The sequence below is a fragment of the Pithys albifrons genome, chromosome 1 (genome assembly GCF_047495875.1).
Source record: "Pithys albifrons albifrons isolate INPA30051 chromosome 1, PitAlb_v1, whole genome shotgun sequence".
Taxonomy (NCBI): Eukaryota; Metazoa; Chordata; class Aves; order Passeriformes; family Thamnophilidae; genus Pithys; species Pithys albifrons.
In genome coordinates, this window is record NC_092458.1 from 70,844,832 (window position 1) to 70,866,177 (window position 21,346).

A 21,346-nucleotide genomic window follows, 5' to 3' on the forward strand; every position below is an offset into this window, starting at 1 on the left:
GCTATTTTAATTCATTAATCAAAACACTTAAGCTACAAGTCTTGTAGAAATTTCCATGTATTCCACAACTGTATTTCCAAACCAGATTCTGCTCTTATAAAGACACATAAACAAACACAATTAATAACCTATCTAATTCCCACAAACCCACACATTGGTTAGTATTATATTCCTTCCATTTAGTTTTTTCATTAATGGCATTACACAGCTCAGAGACCTACTTGGTTGGCTTTTCAAATTTACCGCAAATTATCTTTTTTTCTCCTTGCTTACACACCTACTTAACAAGGATGGTTATAATCTCAGTAATCAAAGCGATGAAAATACTTAGTCATCATCACGTAATATGGCTAAATCATTTGGCTTTAAAGAGTTACTGTAACCTTCTACCTTTCTTCCACTAGAACTGACAACTGAACCAGCTCTGACTAACAGCAGCCAAAACTATGAATAAAGCAGCGTCTCATATATGGAAAAAACTAGTCTCCATTCTTAGCTGTGAAGTTAGTAAGTCTGCCACCGGCTTTTTTCATACTCAATTTCCCTCTCCTTTCACTTTTTGGGTTTTAAAACAAAAACTCATATCCCTTTTACTTCTCCTTAAGACTCCAAAGACTAACAAACTCAAATGTTCTAACATTTACATTCCATGTTCTCAACTTGAGACAAAAAATAATGCATACTAGCATAGCAGTTCTTTATAGCTGGTAGAGCTCACATATCGTGAGCTCCATGTGAATATGTGAAAGAAGCATAGACAGTTTAAAAGCCAAGTTTTCAGTTATACAAAAATAAAGTACATCAATTTTGAAAGGTAAAAGTTCTTTCCTCCCAAAGGAAATATCTTCTTCCTTTGACTCTGTTCTTTCAACAGTTGATTAAGAGCTCATTTTACTTTGTTCGGAGGGTTTATTGCAATATTAAAAACATATAGGGCTTATTTCCTCGTATTATGAAGAGCTTTATTTCATACAGTAATTTTTCTTTTAGGTTTTCAATTTGTAAACAATTTGTGTGATTCAAGTCTCTTTCTTTTAACAAATTCCTGCAGAGGTCATTTACATTAAATAAATATTTTAGCTGGTGATATGCTTCAGTTTTTCCACCCTAAAATTTCACCGACCTCTTCTACTTTCTCAATTAAAGGCAAATAATGGTTTCATTCAACACAACTAATGCATCTTGCAGTGTATTTAGCCTTGAGAGCATTCAAAAAGCCTGTGGCTAATCTACTTCCTGTAAAAATTTCATGCTTATCTGAGTCCTCTGAAGTCTTTTTATGTAATACTCAATAACTCCTGCAGATTTTTATAAAACATTTTAAAACCAGATTTTTAATAACTGTTTCTTTACATACTGGTGCCATAAATTGAAGCTACCAACCTTTTCTATTCAACAGCTGAGTAATGGTCCACCATGCAACAGACCTTTACTGGTGGCCCAGGTCTGGAACAAATCACTCCATTGCCTGGAAAAATCTGGCTGTCATTTGCAAATACATCTTGCCTGATATCAGTACCATTTCTTGGTATTCTACTATCTCTTGTTATTTTAGTAGGACATAGGTAAGGTCAGTCAGTTGTGCTGCGGAAAATACACAAAGAGCTGTTCGAAGTTCATAGCAGCTCTCATATAGTGGCACTGTCACAGCCAAGAGCTAGTTTACACCCAAATTTTAAAGCACAACTGTGCTCTGAAAATTGACCTAACTAATATCACTGTGGTTTCTCACATTTGTCTTCTCTCAGAGTTCACACCAAGTTTGTGCTGTTTACATGCTTATGGCTATTACTACATTTATATTGCTATGTAGTTTAATGTTTCTCTTGTTACAGAGATTAGTAAGGCATCTACATGCAAATATTGCTCCAACCACCAAAACATACCAACATTCACAACTAAAAGATAAAATTGAATCAACTTACCAGCATTTTTTTGAATATTATTAAAAAAAAGAAAGCCTGGAAAGTAAGTACAAAATTGTTTATTATTAAATAAACAATTATTAATACAAGGGGGGAAAAGCTAAAGCTTTGTGATTATTTTTTGTTTGTTTTGTTGTGGTTTGGGATTTTTTAATCTCTTATCATTTGGTTTTAGAAATCTATTAAATAATCTCTTCAAGCAACAAACTATATAAACATAGCAATATAAACCTGATCTGTAAAGTTGATGTTTATAGGCAGAGAAATTGAAACACGTAGGTCTAGTAATGACCTATTTAAGACAACAGAGGAAGAGTGTGGCATCAAAACAATGTGAAAAACAGCAGAGGGACAATCTTAAAACAGTAAACAAGCACTGGAAAAAATCTTAAAGGCAGCTGGATAAAAAAGCATCCTTATTTATAGGACGAAAACAGAAGCTAGCAGAAACTGACCCTTGAAAGGACATTGTTAGAACAAAACCAACACAGGAAACCAGTGCACAACACTGAAAATTACTCCTTTCTTATCTAGAGCTGAAAAAACTGAATATGTTTTAAGGATTTTTTTTTAAACTTAGTAAGCAGGCCATTTGATTTACATATATGTATGTGGATGAGAGGCTGGGCATAAGCTGGCAGTGTGAGCTCACGGCCCAGAAAGGCAATTGTGTCCTGGGCTGCATCAAAAGCAGCGTGGTCAGTGGGTCGAGGGAGGGGATTCTGCCCCTCTACTCTGCCCTTGTGAGACCCCACCTGGAGTGCTGCATCAGCTCTGGGTCCCCAGGACAGGAAGGACATTGACCTGCTGGAGTGAATCCAGAGAAAGCCACTAAGATGAGCAGAAGGCTGGAGCTCCTCTCCTATGAAGACCAGCTCAGAGAGCTGGGGTTGCTGAGTCTGGAGAAGAGAAGGCTCTGGGGAGATCTAATTGCAGACTTTCCTGGAAAGGAACTTTCTACAAGTGGCAGGACAAAGGGGAATGGTTTTAAACTGAAAGTGAGTAGGTTTCATGAAGAAATTCTTTATTGTGAGACTTCATCTAGAGAAATTAAAGGGATTCTTTCAAATGAATTCACAGACCCTTCCACTCCACACTATATATATGTACAGAAACACACTGACAAGTAAAGGTAACCCTAATTCAACTCAAAATACGGTTTCCATAGAAGTTAACTCTGCTTAAAAGTAACATTTAAAGCTGTGATCTGAAATCTTAATGACAAAATCAATGGAAGTTGCACTGTAAAACATGCTAGTATTGTCTAGACAAAAGTAGAGGCAAGAGGCCAGTGAAGACACACTTGATCTGTTTTCGTGGCTGCTTTTGGTTTTGAAGGGATGATAATATTTAAGAGTGGAAAATTCATTATCTAGACAGGTACAGACTCTTGAGCTGTCTTTATGCAGCTACTCAAAAGGAAACACCCAGCTCTCATACACAGGTCTGAGAGAAGGCAGAAAAGCCTCACCTGCTTATGCAGATACAGGTACCCAGCAGTACCCGGGTTCTCAGCAAGCAAAGGGTGCAGCTCCCACCAGAAGCTGCAAGGTTGCCTCAAAGAGGCATGACAGGTACAGATCAGCATTTTGGGAAGTTGTTCCACTATGTCCTCCCTCAGGACAAGCAGCCTGGCATGGAAGCTGCCTTACAGCACTAAGGCTGGTAAAGGCCTTACTTTAAAGGTTAAACCAGCACTACTTCAGCCTTCCACTCACAGCTGCATTTTCCTGGAATTCATCTGACTAGGCTGTATACAACCAACCTACTCACAGTTTACTCATTTTCTAATTTTTCACATCAATAAGATGAGGCCAAGAACCTTGATTTTGCTTCAAAACTCTTAGAAAACATTCAAGGGCACTTCAAGCTTTAAGTGTAGCCCATCCAGCTGTTGAAGGGAAAGATAAGCAAACAACAAGCAAGTTTTGCCTCCACCAGCACCACAGCAAGACCAGATGGATGTTGCTCCTAGGGCTGAAATGGGATGCCTGTCAATGCACTTTTCAGTGTCCCATACCCTTATCTTAATAGCTCTGCATTTGGAGTATAACAGCAGCACTGCCTGCACACAAAAGCTATGAAAGGGCTCAGATAGGCTTTCTAACAAAGTAACACTCTCTTGATTTATTTTACACATCTCTCCACCTGTACTTTTCTTTGCCATTCAGCTAAACTCTCCTCTCAGCACAACCTTCTTCCCTTTATATTTTGCTCCTACCCTGGCACACTCTTTAACATGAGAGAAATTTATCATCCTCATCCAGCACCACATTAAACCAACTGTACAATTACATTGAAATCTGACAAATTCCACCTCAAAGTGCAGGACTATTCAAGTGCTTTACTTAATAAAGAGCATAATACTGCACTGCGGTTTTTTCTCCCTTCAGATTATTTCCTTTGAAATATGATGCAACCTCTCTTCAGAATTAATCTAATGATTGATTTCAAACTACAAATACTGTTTTTCATGGGAGCATTTATCTGAATGCCTTGTGTTATATCGAATTTATTTTTCTTTTTATTACTTTGATTTTTTTTAAATCAAAAGTAATGATTTTAAAAAATAAAGAAAATCACCAGGGTCTTTCCAGTTTCTTGAATACGGTATATGATATTCAAAGATTTATTAAAATACATTACAAGTACTTTTGGTATAATTTTCTAGAACTATAAACTAAACATGTTTAAATCATAACTACTCTGTCACAGCAGAAAATTCATCAGCAAAAGCAGAACTGGGACTGAGGTGGAGCCTAGAGCCCTGGTTGCAATGGAGCCGCCAAAGGAATGCATAAGTCACAGGGTGTTCTCCCCTGAGATCTTACCCATCTGGGTCATGGCTCAGCCAACCATGGAGTTGCTCAGCCATGGCATGGGGTAAGGATTGTGGCAGGAGCTAGAAATAATATCAAATTAATAAAGTTATAATCTCTCTCCTACTCTACTCCCTATATACTGATGCAAAAATTCTCAGAAAATGCTTCTTTTGAGCTCCATGTTTAATTCTGAAAGGGTAGTAGGGATACCTTGAATGTAGAATTGTGTTGCAATGATATCCAGTTAAGAGTGAGACAAAGACAAGACAATAAGAAGAAAAAGTAATAAAGAGAATACAAAATACACTGATAAAGCAAATACAAAATACAGTAACCCTAATGAGCAGTAAGGCAGACAGTAACAAGAGTGTGAACCCATAAGTCACTGACAGCTGAACATTAAATGAACCACACAAGCACAACCTTGAAAAGGTCCACACAAAACTTTGTAACTGACAAGAAAAACCAGCCTCATGGAAAAGGGCAAATTTAAAACGGAATATTTGAAAGACACTATGAGACCATGACAAAAGACTAGCAAATAGAAAAACCAAAAGTCAGGGTCAGCAAATACATAAGACCCCTACGATGTGGGTATGGAATTAGACACATTTAGGGCCTTCTCTATTATTTAGAGGATTGGTGAGTGTGCTTGTCAATCAAAGGAGTGAGGATCTTCATAGTTCTGCTAGCAAACACAAGCCCTGATCAGACAAGAAGAAGAAATAAGCTTGTGTTGCCTGTGCTGTTCATGTTTATGGAAGTGCTGCCTGTGTTTATCTTCTCTCACTCTGTTGTCTCTGTAGATACCCATGTGTGTGTTGTGAGCCCCATCTGTGCAATACATGCACAGCCTTGCAAGAGCTCAGTCTACAACCTGGAACAGCAACAAGCTTCAACAAACAGAACTGTGGAAGAAACCTCCTGAGTTGAAAGCCAAGGGATTTGGCTTCCTTTACCAGTTTGCAATCTTCCATTTTCAAGAATGAATTTTAATCAGAAAGTTATTGAATAAACCCAATAGGGTAAGCACACTCTTCCTGAAATTGAGGTTATTTATTTTATGATAGTCTTTACATAAATTCTTATATCAAGAATTTCCTCTTTTGGCCTTGGAAGCAGTTAATTAAGTAATAATATTTGGGAGAGCAATACACAAAGGGTGAAACTTCACAGTGTATCCTCTTCATTAAAACTATCCATTCCACTACTAGCAAATGCATTTGGGGCACAGGAGACAAACCAAACAGAAGTGTTCTGTTTCAACAGAGTTTCAAAAATAGTTCTTTATTTTCTACTGAGAAAAGTACAGCATAACCAAAACTATGAGAGCACATAACTGCAAACTTCTCGTGGTCCAAATCAGGACCATTTCACAAGAGCCTAGAAATCTCCAGGTTCCACCCACCAACATCAGCACCACTGTGAGATTCTGCAGGGAGTCTCAAAAATGCAATGTATATATTACATTTAAATAGAGACTGCTGGTACAATGCTTACAGTGCAGTATCTTCTGAATGACCCTCCCGGTCACCTGAAGTCTGAGTCATATCTCTATAACACACTTGTCTAATGCCTCCCAGGAAGGTACAGAACTACTGTATCTTGCAGTATCAGGCCTCTGAAGACAGTCTCAGCTAATTTGCTACAAATACCACCAGAATAAAATAAAATTTAAAAAATTAAGTATTTGTAGCCATCTCCTCACGATGACCACATGAAATTCAGAGCGTATCTTACTTATGGGAAAGAGAGGTAAGAAACAAGGCTCCTATACATTTTCCCTTCAGCAACAATGGGCATTTTTCTGAACTTGAGTCAGTGTAGAGAAAGAGAGGTTATTAAGAAGTAAGATGAATCCCTCTTTGCCACTATTTTCCTCTTAACAACAGTGCATTTTCACTTGAAAAATGGAGTGCAAAACCATGTTCTGAATAGCTTGTTCACTTCTCCCTCTATGGTTGTTCATAATATTTTACACATTTCAAAAGAGCTCAAATCTATACCTCTCACTGGGCTGTCATTAAACAGCCATTAATACAGAATTCTTTTAACATCATCTTGATCAGGGTTACTGTCCTTGTGCTCAACTACTAAAATTTACTTTGCCTTCAAAACTTCAATAAGCATTAAATAGATCCCAATTATACCTCAGATTTTTATATATTTTTATCCATATGATGTTCAGTTTTTCCACATTTGCAGAGGAAGGAGAGGATAACAAAATGTGAGACTGATGAAGTAAACCTAATTATAGTGTAGATGCTTTGCAAGTTGCCACAAGCCTTAAGGCATTACAACACACAACTCAGACAGGCACCTCATGAATGCACCAAAACATGTTTCTGGTCGTACAGAAAACTGTGTTCATTTAAATGACACTCATGAATGGATTTAAAAGCAATGGCCCATGGATACTTTCTGTATAGTTTGGTTCTTCACCTGAAACAATTTCCCAAGGAAAGTTCGTATTAAGCTTATAGGCCACGTTCACAAAAAAAAAAAAAAATTGTGCAAGTTTCAATTTTAAGAAGTTCACTTTTTTTTTCCCAGAGATTTCTAATCGTCAAGATTATATTGAAGAAACCATAAGAGAGGGATTCTCAATTGAAAATGATCTATAAAATTACAAGCTTTATAAAAACACAGCTTTTTCTCCTTTCATTCACAATCTAAATCACAATCTCAACCCATGTGCAAGATAGAAGGAAGCTGGATGAAGTAACATCTGCTTTTACAGTCTTCTGCAAATTATTTTTTATTCTGAGTCACCACTTTAAAGCTAACATAGAGACTTCAGGTATTAGAACACTTTGAGCTTCAGGGCACTTTTTGATTACTGATGTACCTAACCATGTACCAGACTGCTACATTTAGTTTATAATAAACAAAATCACATTTCTCTCTACTGGTCTGTTAATCTATTTATGTAATAGCTTTAATAAATTTAGCATGTTTCAAAAATCGATTTTAAACAAAAAATCAACTGCCAAATGTGCACACCAGGACACTACACCAAGCATCAAGTGCAGTAGGGAAAAAAAGAATTCAGAGGAGGAAACATGAAGACACATGAAACTTGATGGAACTGAAGAAGCAGAAGAATGTTAAACTGATGAAAATGTTAAGCAAAGGTCTCGAAAAAATCTGAAAACAGAGAGGAAAAATTTAGCCATGGCTTCTTCAAAAAGCTAGGAAGAAGAGCTGTAGGATGGAGAATTGAGCAACTGGGGTGGAAAAGCAAGTAATAGAAACTTGCCACATCTGCTGTTAGAACATAGCGCTGTAGAACTTTGCCCATAGGATTATCTGCTTGCAGGAAGCAAATGGCAATGAAATAATAAACATTACTGCAGAAAGGACAGGTCAGACAACACAAGTTTGTGCTATGCCATGATGTATTTTGGACCACAGTGAAGCATGGAGGATGTTAAAAGAAGCAATGACAGTCACAAGTGATGAATTTTTAGACATTGCATAACAGGTGCTGCTGAATGCTAGTGAGGGGATGTGTAAGTTGTAATTAAAGTTTGTCTTCAAAATCTTTGAATGACACAAGAAGGGCCACTGAGACATCTGCGCTTACACAAAATTGGAAGTCCTGAAAATAAAGTCTCCTAGCCTTTGTGTTGCTCTCATATCCTTTGTTGGTAACACAGCTGGATATTTGCCTCTGAGGTTTCATCCTCACCCTCCAAATGGGGGGAAGAAATAACTTGCACCGCTTGCCTGTTAGGCTTACATACACACCCAAACTTTTAATAGCAAATTCAGACAACGATCAAGCACCTGGTCAGGCTTCTGCAATACAGTCATGATTACACAGATTTCTTCCTTCACATCACTGAGATCTAGCCAAAGATTCAAACTCAACTAGTATTTGCTGCTGATTCTTATCTTTAGGGAAGGGAAACCTTACGAGGTGGCAGGAATTTTAAATATCATTGGGAAGTTACTGTGAAAGGGGCAATGTGACTCCCTTTTGCTCTGAGGCAGTTCAGATTTTTATCCAGCATTCTTCTCTCTTAATGAAGGACTGATGTCTTGTCCCATCAACAATGCAGTAAATTCCAAAAACATATTAGTAAAAAACCAATAGCTGAAGTGTCTGAAATAATGTTAATGACTTCAAAATTATGCCATAGGACTTCTTCCTATAGTGTGAATTTTAATAATTACACATTTTCAGTTAAGAAAAATATTGAATTGTATCTATTCCACCTAGTAAGAATGGTACAGCACAGTAACCAGCTTCTTCACAGATCACTGCAAGAAGGACTCCTCTAACCACTAGATCAGCTTAACATGACCCAAGAGAAAGGAGGTAGTACTTGTCTTTACTTGGATGAGACAAAAGAGCAGGCTCGGCATATTTTCCCAATAATTACTGTAACAGCTATTTCCTAAGCAGCAACAACTGACTGTCAAGAATTCCAGCCATAAGGGATAACTACCGTAAGAAGTATTCTTCATCTCAGATTGTAAAGCCTCAAATAAGAACTCTGACTGTGCATGCAATAACTGACTGGAAGCCCTAAACAGTAGACAATCATTTCAGAGGAGCTCAATCAGAAGTCTTTCTTTTTAAACATATTTCCTTCCTTTTAACATACCACCATTCATTTCTTTTATTTCATTTTATAAAGGATAATAATTAGGTGTAATATGGAAAACACTCATGCAATAAGGTAGTCTACTAGAAACTTGACAAAATTATGCTTTCCATAATTACCAAAAAACCCCATGACACTGATGTGGCCAGTCCTGCTCATTTTGCTTGACTCAATTTGAAAAGAGGCATTCTCTTTTCATAGTTTCTCCAAAGCTGAAGTATTTTTTAATGCAGGTAAATATCTGAATAATGTCATTTGTTATCCTCAGCACTGTAACAATGGAGATGTGTTAACAGACCAAGTGATGAAGTATTTTATCACTGAAGTCTGATGTCAAACAGTGTCACTCGAAGTATATGAATTTGCTAGTGAATAACAAGTTGATAGCAAAGACAGAATGAGTCTCTCCTTACTTGTTTATTAAGCTGCATCCTTGAAATTTGATAGCATTACTTTCTGCAAACTTCACTGTGACTTCACCTCTAGCACAGAAAACATGATTTCTTTCACCTACTTTAAAATGCAACACATCACTAAAGAAGAGGTGAGATTTTCTGTATTTGTCAAAGGACTTAGAGGACTACAGGAGTAGACTTTCAAATTAAATGCGTGAAATATGCTTTGACTTTAGCTAGAACACTTCAGTGCCAAAAGGTTACTTGAAGCTTTCACAAATCCCTTCTAAATTATTTTGTTCAAATGCAAAGCTTTGCAAACACTAGAAGATCTCGCACTAACTACTAACGATCAGTGGAAAAAGTCCAACTCAATAAAGTCAGCATTTGTGGAGCAGGGCAATAAAAATGCTTTCCAATGCTTTGGAAATTTGAAGCTTTTGAGTATAAATCAAGCCTTTAACAACACTGAGTCCTGAGATCTCACATTTATCTGTTATGTGGAGAATTCCTTGCCCATCTCACAATGACTAAGGGAATGATCCCTAAACTCAAAGACTTACAGCTGTGTTCCACATCACAGTCACACAGCAAGATCAGAAAACTCTGCTTAGGTCCATAACAAATAATACAGAAGCAATTTGAAAACCTGTGGTCTGCAACTTAAAGGGTTTTAAATGGCAGAGACAAACAACACTGCAGATGCTGACATTTTTGAGTTACAGTCAAAATTATATAACGTTGAGTAATTGACTAAATAAATTCTGATATCCCAAATAACACCAATGCAAAAAGTCAGCACTTTTGCCTAGCTGAAATGTAATATTGAATGTTCAAAATTTGTTAGAGTACAAACAGTATTTTCTTTTTGTGAAACACACCCATTCACTGAACACTGCTTAAGAATACCAAAGATACTCTCACTACACTTTTAACAGACTTTGAGGTTGTAAATAAAACCACTGTTACCAATAACTAGCATTGAATAAGGCTTTGTGCTATCCAGCTACTTAAATCAAAACAGTCTTCCTGTGTGCAATGTAGTCCTGAAAAAAACTGATGAATTTAAATGAACTTATTTCTACCACACTTATTTCTTACTGTTTAAGTATTTTTCCTCACTGAGCAATCCACAGCACAGTATTTCGACACTTCAGTAACTGAGGTAGAAATCAACTTACCCTATGTTTTTCCTTTACTTTCTTCCTGTATTCTTCTTTGTCAAATTTGTCTTCTTCACGCAGTATCTCTTTCGCTTTATCTAAGTTGATACCAGTGGCATCATCATCCTCATCTGCTTTTGCCAAACTGGATTTTTGTACAGGTGGCCACTGCTGCACTAACTGAATTAGACACATCAACCAGAAAAACAATGGTTAGAATCATGTTTTTCCACACTTCTGACGCCCTAAATATTCCAATACATTATTTTTCTAGACTAAATTAAAAAAGCCATTTGCAAAAGAAACAAATTAAGAAAACTTTTGAACAACAGAAATTCAGATTTAACTTTATTTAACATCACATTCATTCAAAAATGAGTATTTGAAAATAGTTCTTCCATTATATCACATTACCGTTTAAGGGATTCACTTTAACTTCTTCCCCTAACTTTCTCTCTTTGCTGAATGGAACAAATAATTTCTAATCCTGCTAGTTATTTTGGGAGAAAAAAATATATTTTCTTTCAAGAAATGCCTCTCCAAAATATATCAACAAAAAGGAACAAAGGGAAATCTAAACAGTGCCTTTCATATAAACAACATTCCAGCATATTAACTGAGACAAAATGACATAAGCTTTTTTCACAGAATACAGAAAAAAAACCATGACTTCAGCTTTGTGTTTTGCACAAAGCAAGAACAGGCATGGAGGGTTTTTTTGATTATTGTATGAAAACTATATTGGAAATGTTTGATGATTCATGCCGATGAAATGTTTGCTGGATGACATACTGAACACATCCAGCTTCCCTTAAATATTGAAACTCTGAAGTTAAGACAAAGACTACACATTCACTACAACACCCCCGTCTATCTTGTGACCTAATACCTTATACCTTGTGGCATGAGCATACATTTTCTTGCTTATGGATTGGTAGAGTAGTAACTCTTTAAAAAAAACCTACATGGCAGAAAATACAGAATGCCTTTTCAGTAAAAATGCAAAGCCAAACACATTTAAAACTCTCTAATGCACACAGGGTGTTATTTACCAGCTAGTGATAAACATAACCTACTGTTTCCACAGTAAAATCGAGTTTGTGTAGTTGTATTTCCCAGAAAGATACCTTCCTTAAAGCACTTTTATTTGATTAAAGAGAAGTATGTGGAAAAGGACAGTAAAATTTCAAAGCACAGTTTTATACAGCTCAGAAAAAAAAAAGCAACAACATCCATACAAGCCAACTTTTTGTTTCCTTAAATAAATCACCTCTTCTCTATCGTGTTGCTTTTCAAACTATAATCTTTGTGATTTTTTTCCTTTGTCTCTACTCCTTTTTCCATCATTGCATAGATGCATAAAACATTTGCATATGAATTTTAAGATGAGACAACAGCTTCTGAACATCTAAAAATATCTGAAATTACAATTTTCAGTCAATGGGGCAACCTCTAAAACCTTTTACATTCTGCCTAATGCAAGTAATTATGTATATGGCAATACTCTCTTCACCTGCAACATAAAATGCTTTCTTTTATTTAGTCACAAAAGCATATTATATACTTGTGAAGATGATCTCCAGTTTATGCCTTACTGAAATTACTCTAAATTAGAACAACAACAAAAAAAGAACTGTTCATCTTAATGCTGGAAATGGAAAAACAACATACGAAACATCAGAAGCTGTGAAATGAAATGTTAGAAAAGTTTATGGAGCATGGATACTTGCTAGTGAGATTATCAGCACAGGGAAACCCTAGAGGGAATAGCATCCGCAATAGCTTCTTTCACTATAAAATCAATACATTTGTCCAGGGTCTATTAAAAGATCCAATTAAATAACTGGCAAATTTCCAGGCACTGTTCCATCAGCACCAGTAGGCCCAAATTTGGTACCTCCTTTGCTTTTCTAACAAAACTTTTAATCTAGAAATACTGAATGATGGAAAAAACCCCAGAGATTTCTTTTAATTCCAGTACATTAACTCAAGACCTGGGGAAACTTTGGCAAATAGCTACAGGAAAATTATTTTACATTTCTGTAAAGAAAAAACAGCTCTTGGTTCCACCTGACATTAAAGATAATAGGCAGAAAAGAGACGGGGTTCTGTACATCCACTTACAGCTCTCATACAAGTATCTTACACGTACAAAGATGAAAAGAGGTCAGTGCTCAACATTCCTCTTTTTCCCAACTGAACTGAATTCTAAATGAAAGCCAAACAGTTTTGCAAAATGTAAGCCAATAAGAAAAAACACCTGTTTTTGAAAGGCTTATCTTTTTAGACATAGTGTATTTTTGACTTTTTAGAAACTACAAATTCAGTTCCCACCAAAATACAGCTATTTTAAATGGATCTCACCTCTCCATCTTCAGTAAAGACTACTTTTGTGTTAACTTTAAATTTCTTCTTCAAGATTTTTTTGGCTTCTTGGGTTTTAGTTATTTTTTTCTTCATCTTTGACTTCGATGCAGTCTGTGTAAAAGAAAGTGAGATTTCTTAAGGGTTTTTTCTTAGTCAAACGGTATATGCTTCGAACTTTCTTAAAAGTAATTAGATGCCTTAAAATGCAATTCCTAAAACACATGAGTAAGATTAATTTCCAGTACAAATTAGCTTGCAGACCTTATCATAGAAGTGTTTTAAGCAGGCCATATCATCAGAAACTCCTTTACTCTAATAAAAATTGAGCATAACTGCTGCCAGCACCAGGACACCTGACAATCTCACTCACCTTTTTGGGACAAGGACACGAAGTTCATCAGTTATGCTTCCAGCAAGTGTCATCAGACAAGGAATACAGTATAACTGACTTGAAGTCATTAGCTAGAAATGATCAGACACCACTGTCATCTCACTTGTCATCGTGTTCTCCCCAGGCACCACAGTACACCAGTTTGAGTTATTTCTGTGTCAAAAAAGGCCACAAGTGGCCGCGCATTCCATAACTTTCATCCCTTACAGGCCCATCAGGCTGCAGAACGTAAATGCCAGGAGACGTTTACCAAACTTAGCTTTAAATAACATTTAAAAATCACTAAAGTTATTAGTAGCACAGCAAAAAGTTGTAGTGAAACAAAGTGGTGAAGACACCAGAAAAACGAATGAGTAAGCCCACAAAGATGTGAAATCCACAGATGGCTGATACAGGTTTCACTGAGGTACCAATCTGATGGCAACACCACAGAACTAAAGAATGTGGAGAATCCCAACACCCAGCTCTTCTTCACAGAACTCTCCTTTCAAGAAAAAAGGACATATGTGTTCAGGACACAATACACATAAAGGCTGTTTTAAGCAATAACTGCAATTGCAGAAAGCACTTTATAGCAAAAGACACTCCACAGGAATATGTGGAAACTCCATTGCAGAAGACCCACAACTCATTCATCATCCCATAAAGACTGCAATCACTCCACCACTCAGGAAAAAATGCCTGAAAAACAGTCACTAACCTGTCTAAACTTCTAATAAATAACAGAAAGCAGTCAAAGCAACTAGAAAGAAAAAGGAAAACCTGTACTTTTTCTCACTTTCATTTTTTATTTTGGTCATTCTAATCAGTTTTCTGTTCTAAACCAAATCCACTATAAAAGGAAGAAAAACAAACTCAGAAAGTCACTGTCATCATGGTCAGCACACTGAAATATGAACTATAAAAAAGAAAAATTACAGTCTTTCTAGCAGGAAAAATGGATTGTGACAGATACTGCGCTGTGTGATCAACTAATGACCATATCTATTATAGAAAATAGTAACTGTAGCAGCACTGTTGTCCTCAGTATTGTCAAATGACTTTTGTTGCACTCTGCAGCTACTACTAGTTAGGTATGTCTATAACAGCTCAGAAAGCTGCGCTACTGCCTCATTACTGCTGCTTATCCTACGAACACAAATTGTTTGAGAATCTTCATAAGCATAAAACTCCCACCTCAAAATACGGACTACTTAGTAGAACAACAGGAATTGTCCAAAGAAAGAATTTAAAGAGAGATTACTTCAAGGTGGTGGTACAATGGTATTCTCTACCACAGAATGTTCTTTAACAGTTGCTTTTTGTTTCTTTTTTTTTAACAATCTTTCACTTCTTCACTGCCAGTACTACTGGTACCAGCATATGCTAATGTAAAAAAATGAGTAAGTTTCAAATTAGTATATCGGTATTTTTCAAAATTATATTTAACTGTGAATTTCAGCTGTTTACATTTCTTGGTTTAAAGAAGGTTTTCCTAGCTAAGGAACTCAAATATCCAATGAGGTGTCTTTGCATGCACACATAGGCAACATTTCCAGCTGTTCCCCCTCCCTCCTCTGAACTTGATGCTGCAAAGTTGCATGAGAAAAATGGGATAGGACAATATTTCCAAACAAAGAAGAGAAAAAAGAGAAGAAACAAATGGGAAGTTCAATTCCCTCACTATACACCTAAAAAGCAGTGTAAGATCAGCATGTGAATTTGGCAGATTTATAATATGCAGCATTAAAGAAAGGTAAGGAATTAAGATTTTTAAAAAAAACTTACAGAAAAGAACATTACTATAAAACAAGACACACTCTCCCAGATAATTAAACTTTATTTTTTATTAGGACATTAACATTGCTTTACTAAACCGAGTACACTCCAAAGACAACAGCTATCAAGGCTCCTTCAGCTTCAGACACTGCTGCTTTGGTTGACTCCTGGGGACCTCTCTCACATTTTTCTGGCATCCCTATATAATCCTAAAGTCTCTCTCTTCTGTCACCTCTCTTCCTCCATATGTCCTCTATTACCCATGGTGCCCAGGTGACCTCCTCACCCAAATACCCAGTGTCTTCACCCAGATTTCCAATGCCACTGCCTGTCTTTGCTTTGACCCTACATCTGAACAGCTACATTGAAACATCAGTTTCCATCTAGCAGCAGTATGATTCACCCATTTTAAGAACCACAACACCACTGGATATCAAACCTCGGGCTCCTCTAATCTTCAGCGCTAAACTCCGGCTCCCTGTGTGTTTTCAAGTGATTCTGCTTACTCATTTCCCATTTTCATCTTTTGTAACAGGAGATACCTGACAACTGCCAAGCAGCAGGATGACATTCTCCACGGCTTTATCTCTCGTTTCCACAGTGAGCTCACCACAGCAGCAGGTACCACCAGCTGCTGGAGGATACAGAAAGATCCCCTCCATCTGTTAACCTCCAGTACTGCAAAGAATACAACTGTGGCAGGAGCAATGTTTACTCTGCCCAGTAAACAGCTGGAATCTGGGGTCACAGGCTCTGCAGGCCAAAGTACCATCACATCAGGGTTTATAAGTGAATGGAGTGTTTCCGCTGAGAGCCAGACCTTCCCCTTAATGCCAGAGCAAGCCATGGGCCTGGGCATTTTAAAGTGAGCTGGAAGGGCATAGCAGCTGCCCACATTGAGTAGCTCATTCCAAATCCTCACCAACTACTATCTACCACAGTATGTATATGTATGTATGTATGGCTTGGCTTCGTAAACGAAGATTTGGAAGGGCTCCACCCACGTGGGTGTGCCCTTCCAGCCTGCGCAATGGATTTTAGGTGAGGCTCAGCGTGTGCAGAACTGGCCCCACCGTTTAAGTCCTGAGTTCATTTACCATGGCCAAGTGAGATTGGACAGTGACAGTGAAGTCCTCAGGACTAGAACCTACAGTCCTTGGTATTCCCAGGAGGTCTCCCATCCAAGCACTAACCGGGGCTGACCCTGCTGAGCTTCTGAGATCTGACAGGATCAGATGGCAGGGAGGCATTTAACTGCCTCTACCACAGTAAATCCATTTCTAAAGCCAAATTATTCCATCAAATGAGCCATCAATCCAAACAAAAACAGCATGCATGATCTAGTGACAGGTTTACATGTTGCTGTTAAGATATCAAAGGGATTCTGCATTTGAAGTCCAGTTGGTAACACCAGTTTAAGCACCATCTGGTGTGCACACACCTCCCTGTCAAGTCACCTGCTGCTCACCAGCACGAACACTTTGCCCTATGCCCAACACAACAGGACCTCAAATTTCACCTTTTCTTCTATAAAGATGTTCCAATAGTTAAACTGATCAAACAAGATGAGAGCAATAATCAAATTTTCTTAAATAGTCTATAACAGTTTAGCACTGAAAGTTCCAAGTCATTCAAGTTTATAAAAATTGCATAAAACATAGGCTCAGTTGCAGGGTTGAGGGATTTTCTACTGTTACTAATCAAAAGGCTGAATTTCTTTTTCATTTTGTACATGCCAAGCGGCATGGTGGATTATTTAATGAGTAACAAGAAAATCTAGCTCTTAGAAGCACAAAAAATTCAATCATTTTGATACAGAATCAGTAACAATACAGTTAACATGCAAGGTCTTTTCTATTTTTCTCAAGAAGAAGCAGACTTTTGTTTTGTGGCTTAAAACATCTGATATTCTTAAACTGAATCAATGATAAAGGTTTTTTAAATGAAGATACTGACAAGTTTAGGACTTAACATTTACTATCTTTCAATTGTATTTTTCTGAAAAGACAGAGCATCAGAAACATGAATGTCAGTAAATTTTGATATTCTAATATGGAATATTTTTTCTTACTAATACAATTTTAAAATCAAAAGATAGACTTGAGTATGTCATCCTCAGTAATTCAGGATCAAAGCACTTACTGTCTCTTACTATAACCAAGACAAAACACATTTGATTTGATCTTTGGAGTGTTACAAATCATCAGTGTAGTTATTTTTTTTTTCTAACTATAATTTCCTTTTTAATTTCAATTCAAAATGCCCTTGAAACCAGCACAACATATTCACTACAAAAGCTGCTTAAAGACAGGGCTACATTATTGTTGCAGGGTAAAGTATCAGTAGGAAAAAAGTAAGAATAAATTTCCCAGTCCTGTTAGCTAAAACAAGCATTACTGCATTTCTGGGAGTTTGTGGTCTTTTTTTTTTCACTCCTGCTTCTATCTTACAATTTCTAGGACCTCCCCTGACCTTTTCTAGGAAAACATGATTCTTTTGTTAGCATGTGGTGTTGTTTTACTTTTCATGTATTACAAGTGGGGCTAGTTTTACTTTTGTGAAACATTCTAAGTTTTTACTTTTTAATTTAATGTTAAGAATTAGGAAGCTTAAATTCACAGACACTATTATTGCATCTGTGTTTATCACCGAGGACAGCTTTTACCATGACAGCTATGACAATATGGAAATAGGCAGGTTGGTGCTCAAGACAAAAACAGCACTCCTAACATGTTGTTCTATTTGTTTCTCTATGAAATTTTAAAGCACATTAATCAAGTACGAAGATCAACATGATCTTCAATTTTTCAAGCTGTGGCTTAAATTAAAAAGGTGGATTGATTGGGTTTTGGTTGTTTTTTCTTCAGGGCGTGGGTGTTTGTGTTATTTTGGTGGTTTTTTTCAACTAGTACCATGAAAGATTTCAAGTAAGATGGTGAAAAAGCATGAGGTTGAAATTATTGGTTGGTAATTCTTTGCACAATATTACAGTTTGAACAGGGAAATTCTAGACAGCTAAATTACTTACTACATCTATTAATTATTTCCCTTCTAAACCTATTGGAATAAGGTTGATTTTAAAAGAGAACACTTTCTAGGGTAGAACAACTACAGAGAGAACTAACTTTGGCTTTTACAGCAACAGATGTGAAGAGAAAAAAAAATCCAGGTTGGTAATCAAAACAGCACTTTTAGCACAAAGAATAACACAGATATGAATCTTTTCAAAATCACAGCAACAAGAGGAAAAAAGTAAACAATAAAACCTTCTAATAACCACCATTCAATATTGCTAACCACGTCTCATGATTCAACCCCAGCAATGAAGCAGCACACAACAGCCACTCGCTCACTCCCTCCATGTCACGATGGGAGAGAGAATCAAGAAGCATAAAAGTGAGAAAACTTGTGGATTGAGATAAATACCATTTAATAGCTAAAGCAAAAGCCACACATGCATGGAATGGAAACCAAGGAATTAATTCACCACCTCCCATTCAGTCGTCCCCAGAAAAACAAGATTCCACCACATGTAACAGTGACCTTGGGAGACAAACGTCAGCACTTTGAGCATCCCAATCCCTCCCTTTTCCTGCCCCAGCTTTACATGCTGAGCATGACACTTTATTATCTGGAATGTCCCTTGGGGACAGTTAGGTCTGGCTATCCCAGCTTCTGTCCCCTCCTAACTCCTTTTGCACCTCCAGCCCACTTGCTAGAGGGGTGAGGTGAGAGGCAGAAAAGAAGCCTCAACTCTGTGTAAGCCTTGCTCAGTACTATGAAGAAAATTAAATCTATCCCAGCCAAAACCAGCACATCATGTTTTGCACAAAGATCACAAGACCAGCAGCTCATCACACTATCATTCTGGTTTAAATTGCCTGTCAGACCAAAGAAAGAGCCACAGACCCAAGAAACTTCAGCCAAGACAGACCTGCATTACGGCAACCACATGCTTAGATGATGCCTTTGGATTACTATTAGGACAGAAGATGACATCTGAATCTGAGTTTCATTAGCACTTTGTGTTTGGGCACAAGAGTTTGGTAGAGAAGACGTCTCAATAAACAATATAGTATTATTCCCTATAAAACAGATTAAATGAAAGTCGAAAAGAACTAAAATTAAAAGTTCAGTATATAACACAAAATGCAGGAGGTAAGATCAAAAAAACTTTCCAAATTGCTAAAAACACCCAGAATTTTCTGCAATATTTGCTACAAATTCATGTATTTTAAAATATGTATTAATTTAGGAGATCATTTTTACTTTATAGAGTATGATAGCAGAAAAAAAGGAGAAAGAGGCACCAGTAAATGCATCTCTGTCCAGTATTTATCTGTAACCACAGACAAGACTCAAGCTTACATACAGAAATCCTTATTAAATGTTTCTTCAGTAGTAAACCTTACTCCCATTTCTAACTGATGTCACACGGCATACTTCTAAAACATTGAAAACAACTAAAATAATTTTATACTGAATTATTATGCTTTTCCAAAAAAGAATGAACGCATATTCCATATGACACCTGACTGCCCATTTCAGTAGCTAGTATACAGACAAAAACAGGAGTTTTGGCAAAGGGTAAAAAAAAATAGAGGTTGAAGTTGCTCTAGCAAGTCAGGAAAAAAAACCCCCAACAATTATTAGAAAAATATGTTGATATAGCAACATTTACTGTAAATTGCTAGACTTACTCTGGCAATTATAACTTTAAAATCATAACCATTTAAACAATAGTAAAGACATCACCATTGTAAACACAAACCATCTCTTCAAGACATTAGGGATTCCATGACTAGCTCTGCACTTTCAACTATGAATTTAGATGAGAGAAAGGATTTTTAAATCATTTTAAGATGTTTATTTCTATTTTAACTATTTCTGATGTTTCTTTACAGGTACTTCAGAAATACCTGGGTACAATTCCTGTATCCTCATGGCAGCATTTAACAGCTACAAATTTAAATCCAATCCTCACAGTATTTTTTTAAATGCATTTTTATCCGACATCCATGAGAAAATTTTTGTGCTTTCATTTTCTATATTGAATAACAGAATGTTAATATTTTACCCTGATATAAAATCCCAGAGCAGAAGGAACTGTGAATGAGAGAGAGCATTGTACGATCAATTTTTCATGCTTTTTTTCTTCCCTATCTTTCTCTCCCTCTGTTTTCTTTTTTTCTTCTTTTTTTTTTTTTTACATTATATATTTCCTACTCCTCCACAGAACAGGAAGATTTTAAATAATGCTTTGATGAAGAGCCAAGCTTCCCCAGCCCACAAAACAAACATTCACAGCGTATAAATTATGTAATTGTACACACAACTCTATTTGTATACGCCAACAAACAGTCTTTGTCATTCATCTGTAAAACCACCGCAGGTCATTTTCCAAATCTTTAAGTACGAGAATATAAGGAATAAGACATAAATTTAGGAATTTCTATTTAAGAAATCTGTGAGTTACAGTAATTAGATAATATCTCACTGTGAAAGATGTCTCTACTTAATGCACTGGAACACAGAACTTTTCAGTACCGCTATTGCATTAGCCTGAAAACCTCCATTATCTGTGAGCATAAGCAGCAATGACAACCCTTTCTAAAGCATTAGGCCTTTAGCAACACAAGACCGTGACTTCTCATGCAGTTTATTTAAATGAAAGGTGTAATAGAGAACAGTGAACTATTCATATATTTCTAGGCAAAAAGTTAATTAAGTTATAAGCAAATATGCCTGACCAAATGAAGATAAAAACATTCCAGAATACTGTAATTCAAAACCAAACAGATTAACACAGCTTTTGTTTATTTTTGGGGCCAGGCTTGGTAGAAAAATGTTTTTCAAAAGAAACATGTACAAGCCAAGATATCCTAAACACTCAAAGTGCTTCAGACTGTAAA

General features: G+C 36.6%; 1 protein-coding gene across 1 annotated transcript in view; it reads right to left on the reverse strand.

Annotated features, from left to right (window-relative positions):
• DDX10 (DEAD-box helicase 10) overlaps positions 1 to 21,346 on the reverse strand; it is a 168,255-nt gene that overhangs the window by 50,636 nt on the left and 96,273 nt on the right. The window contains exons 14-15 of the mRNA XM_071554622.1: positions 13,283 to 13,396; positions 10,937 to 11,098 (exon numbers count right to left, since the gene is read on the reverse strand). Coding sequence (XP_071410723.1) covers positions 10,937 to 11,098; positions 13,283 to 13,396 — 276 coding nt within the window. The remainder of the gene's footprint in view (positions 1 to 10,936; positions 11,099 to 13,282; positions 13,397 to 21,346) is intronic.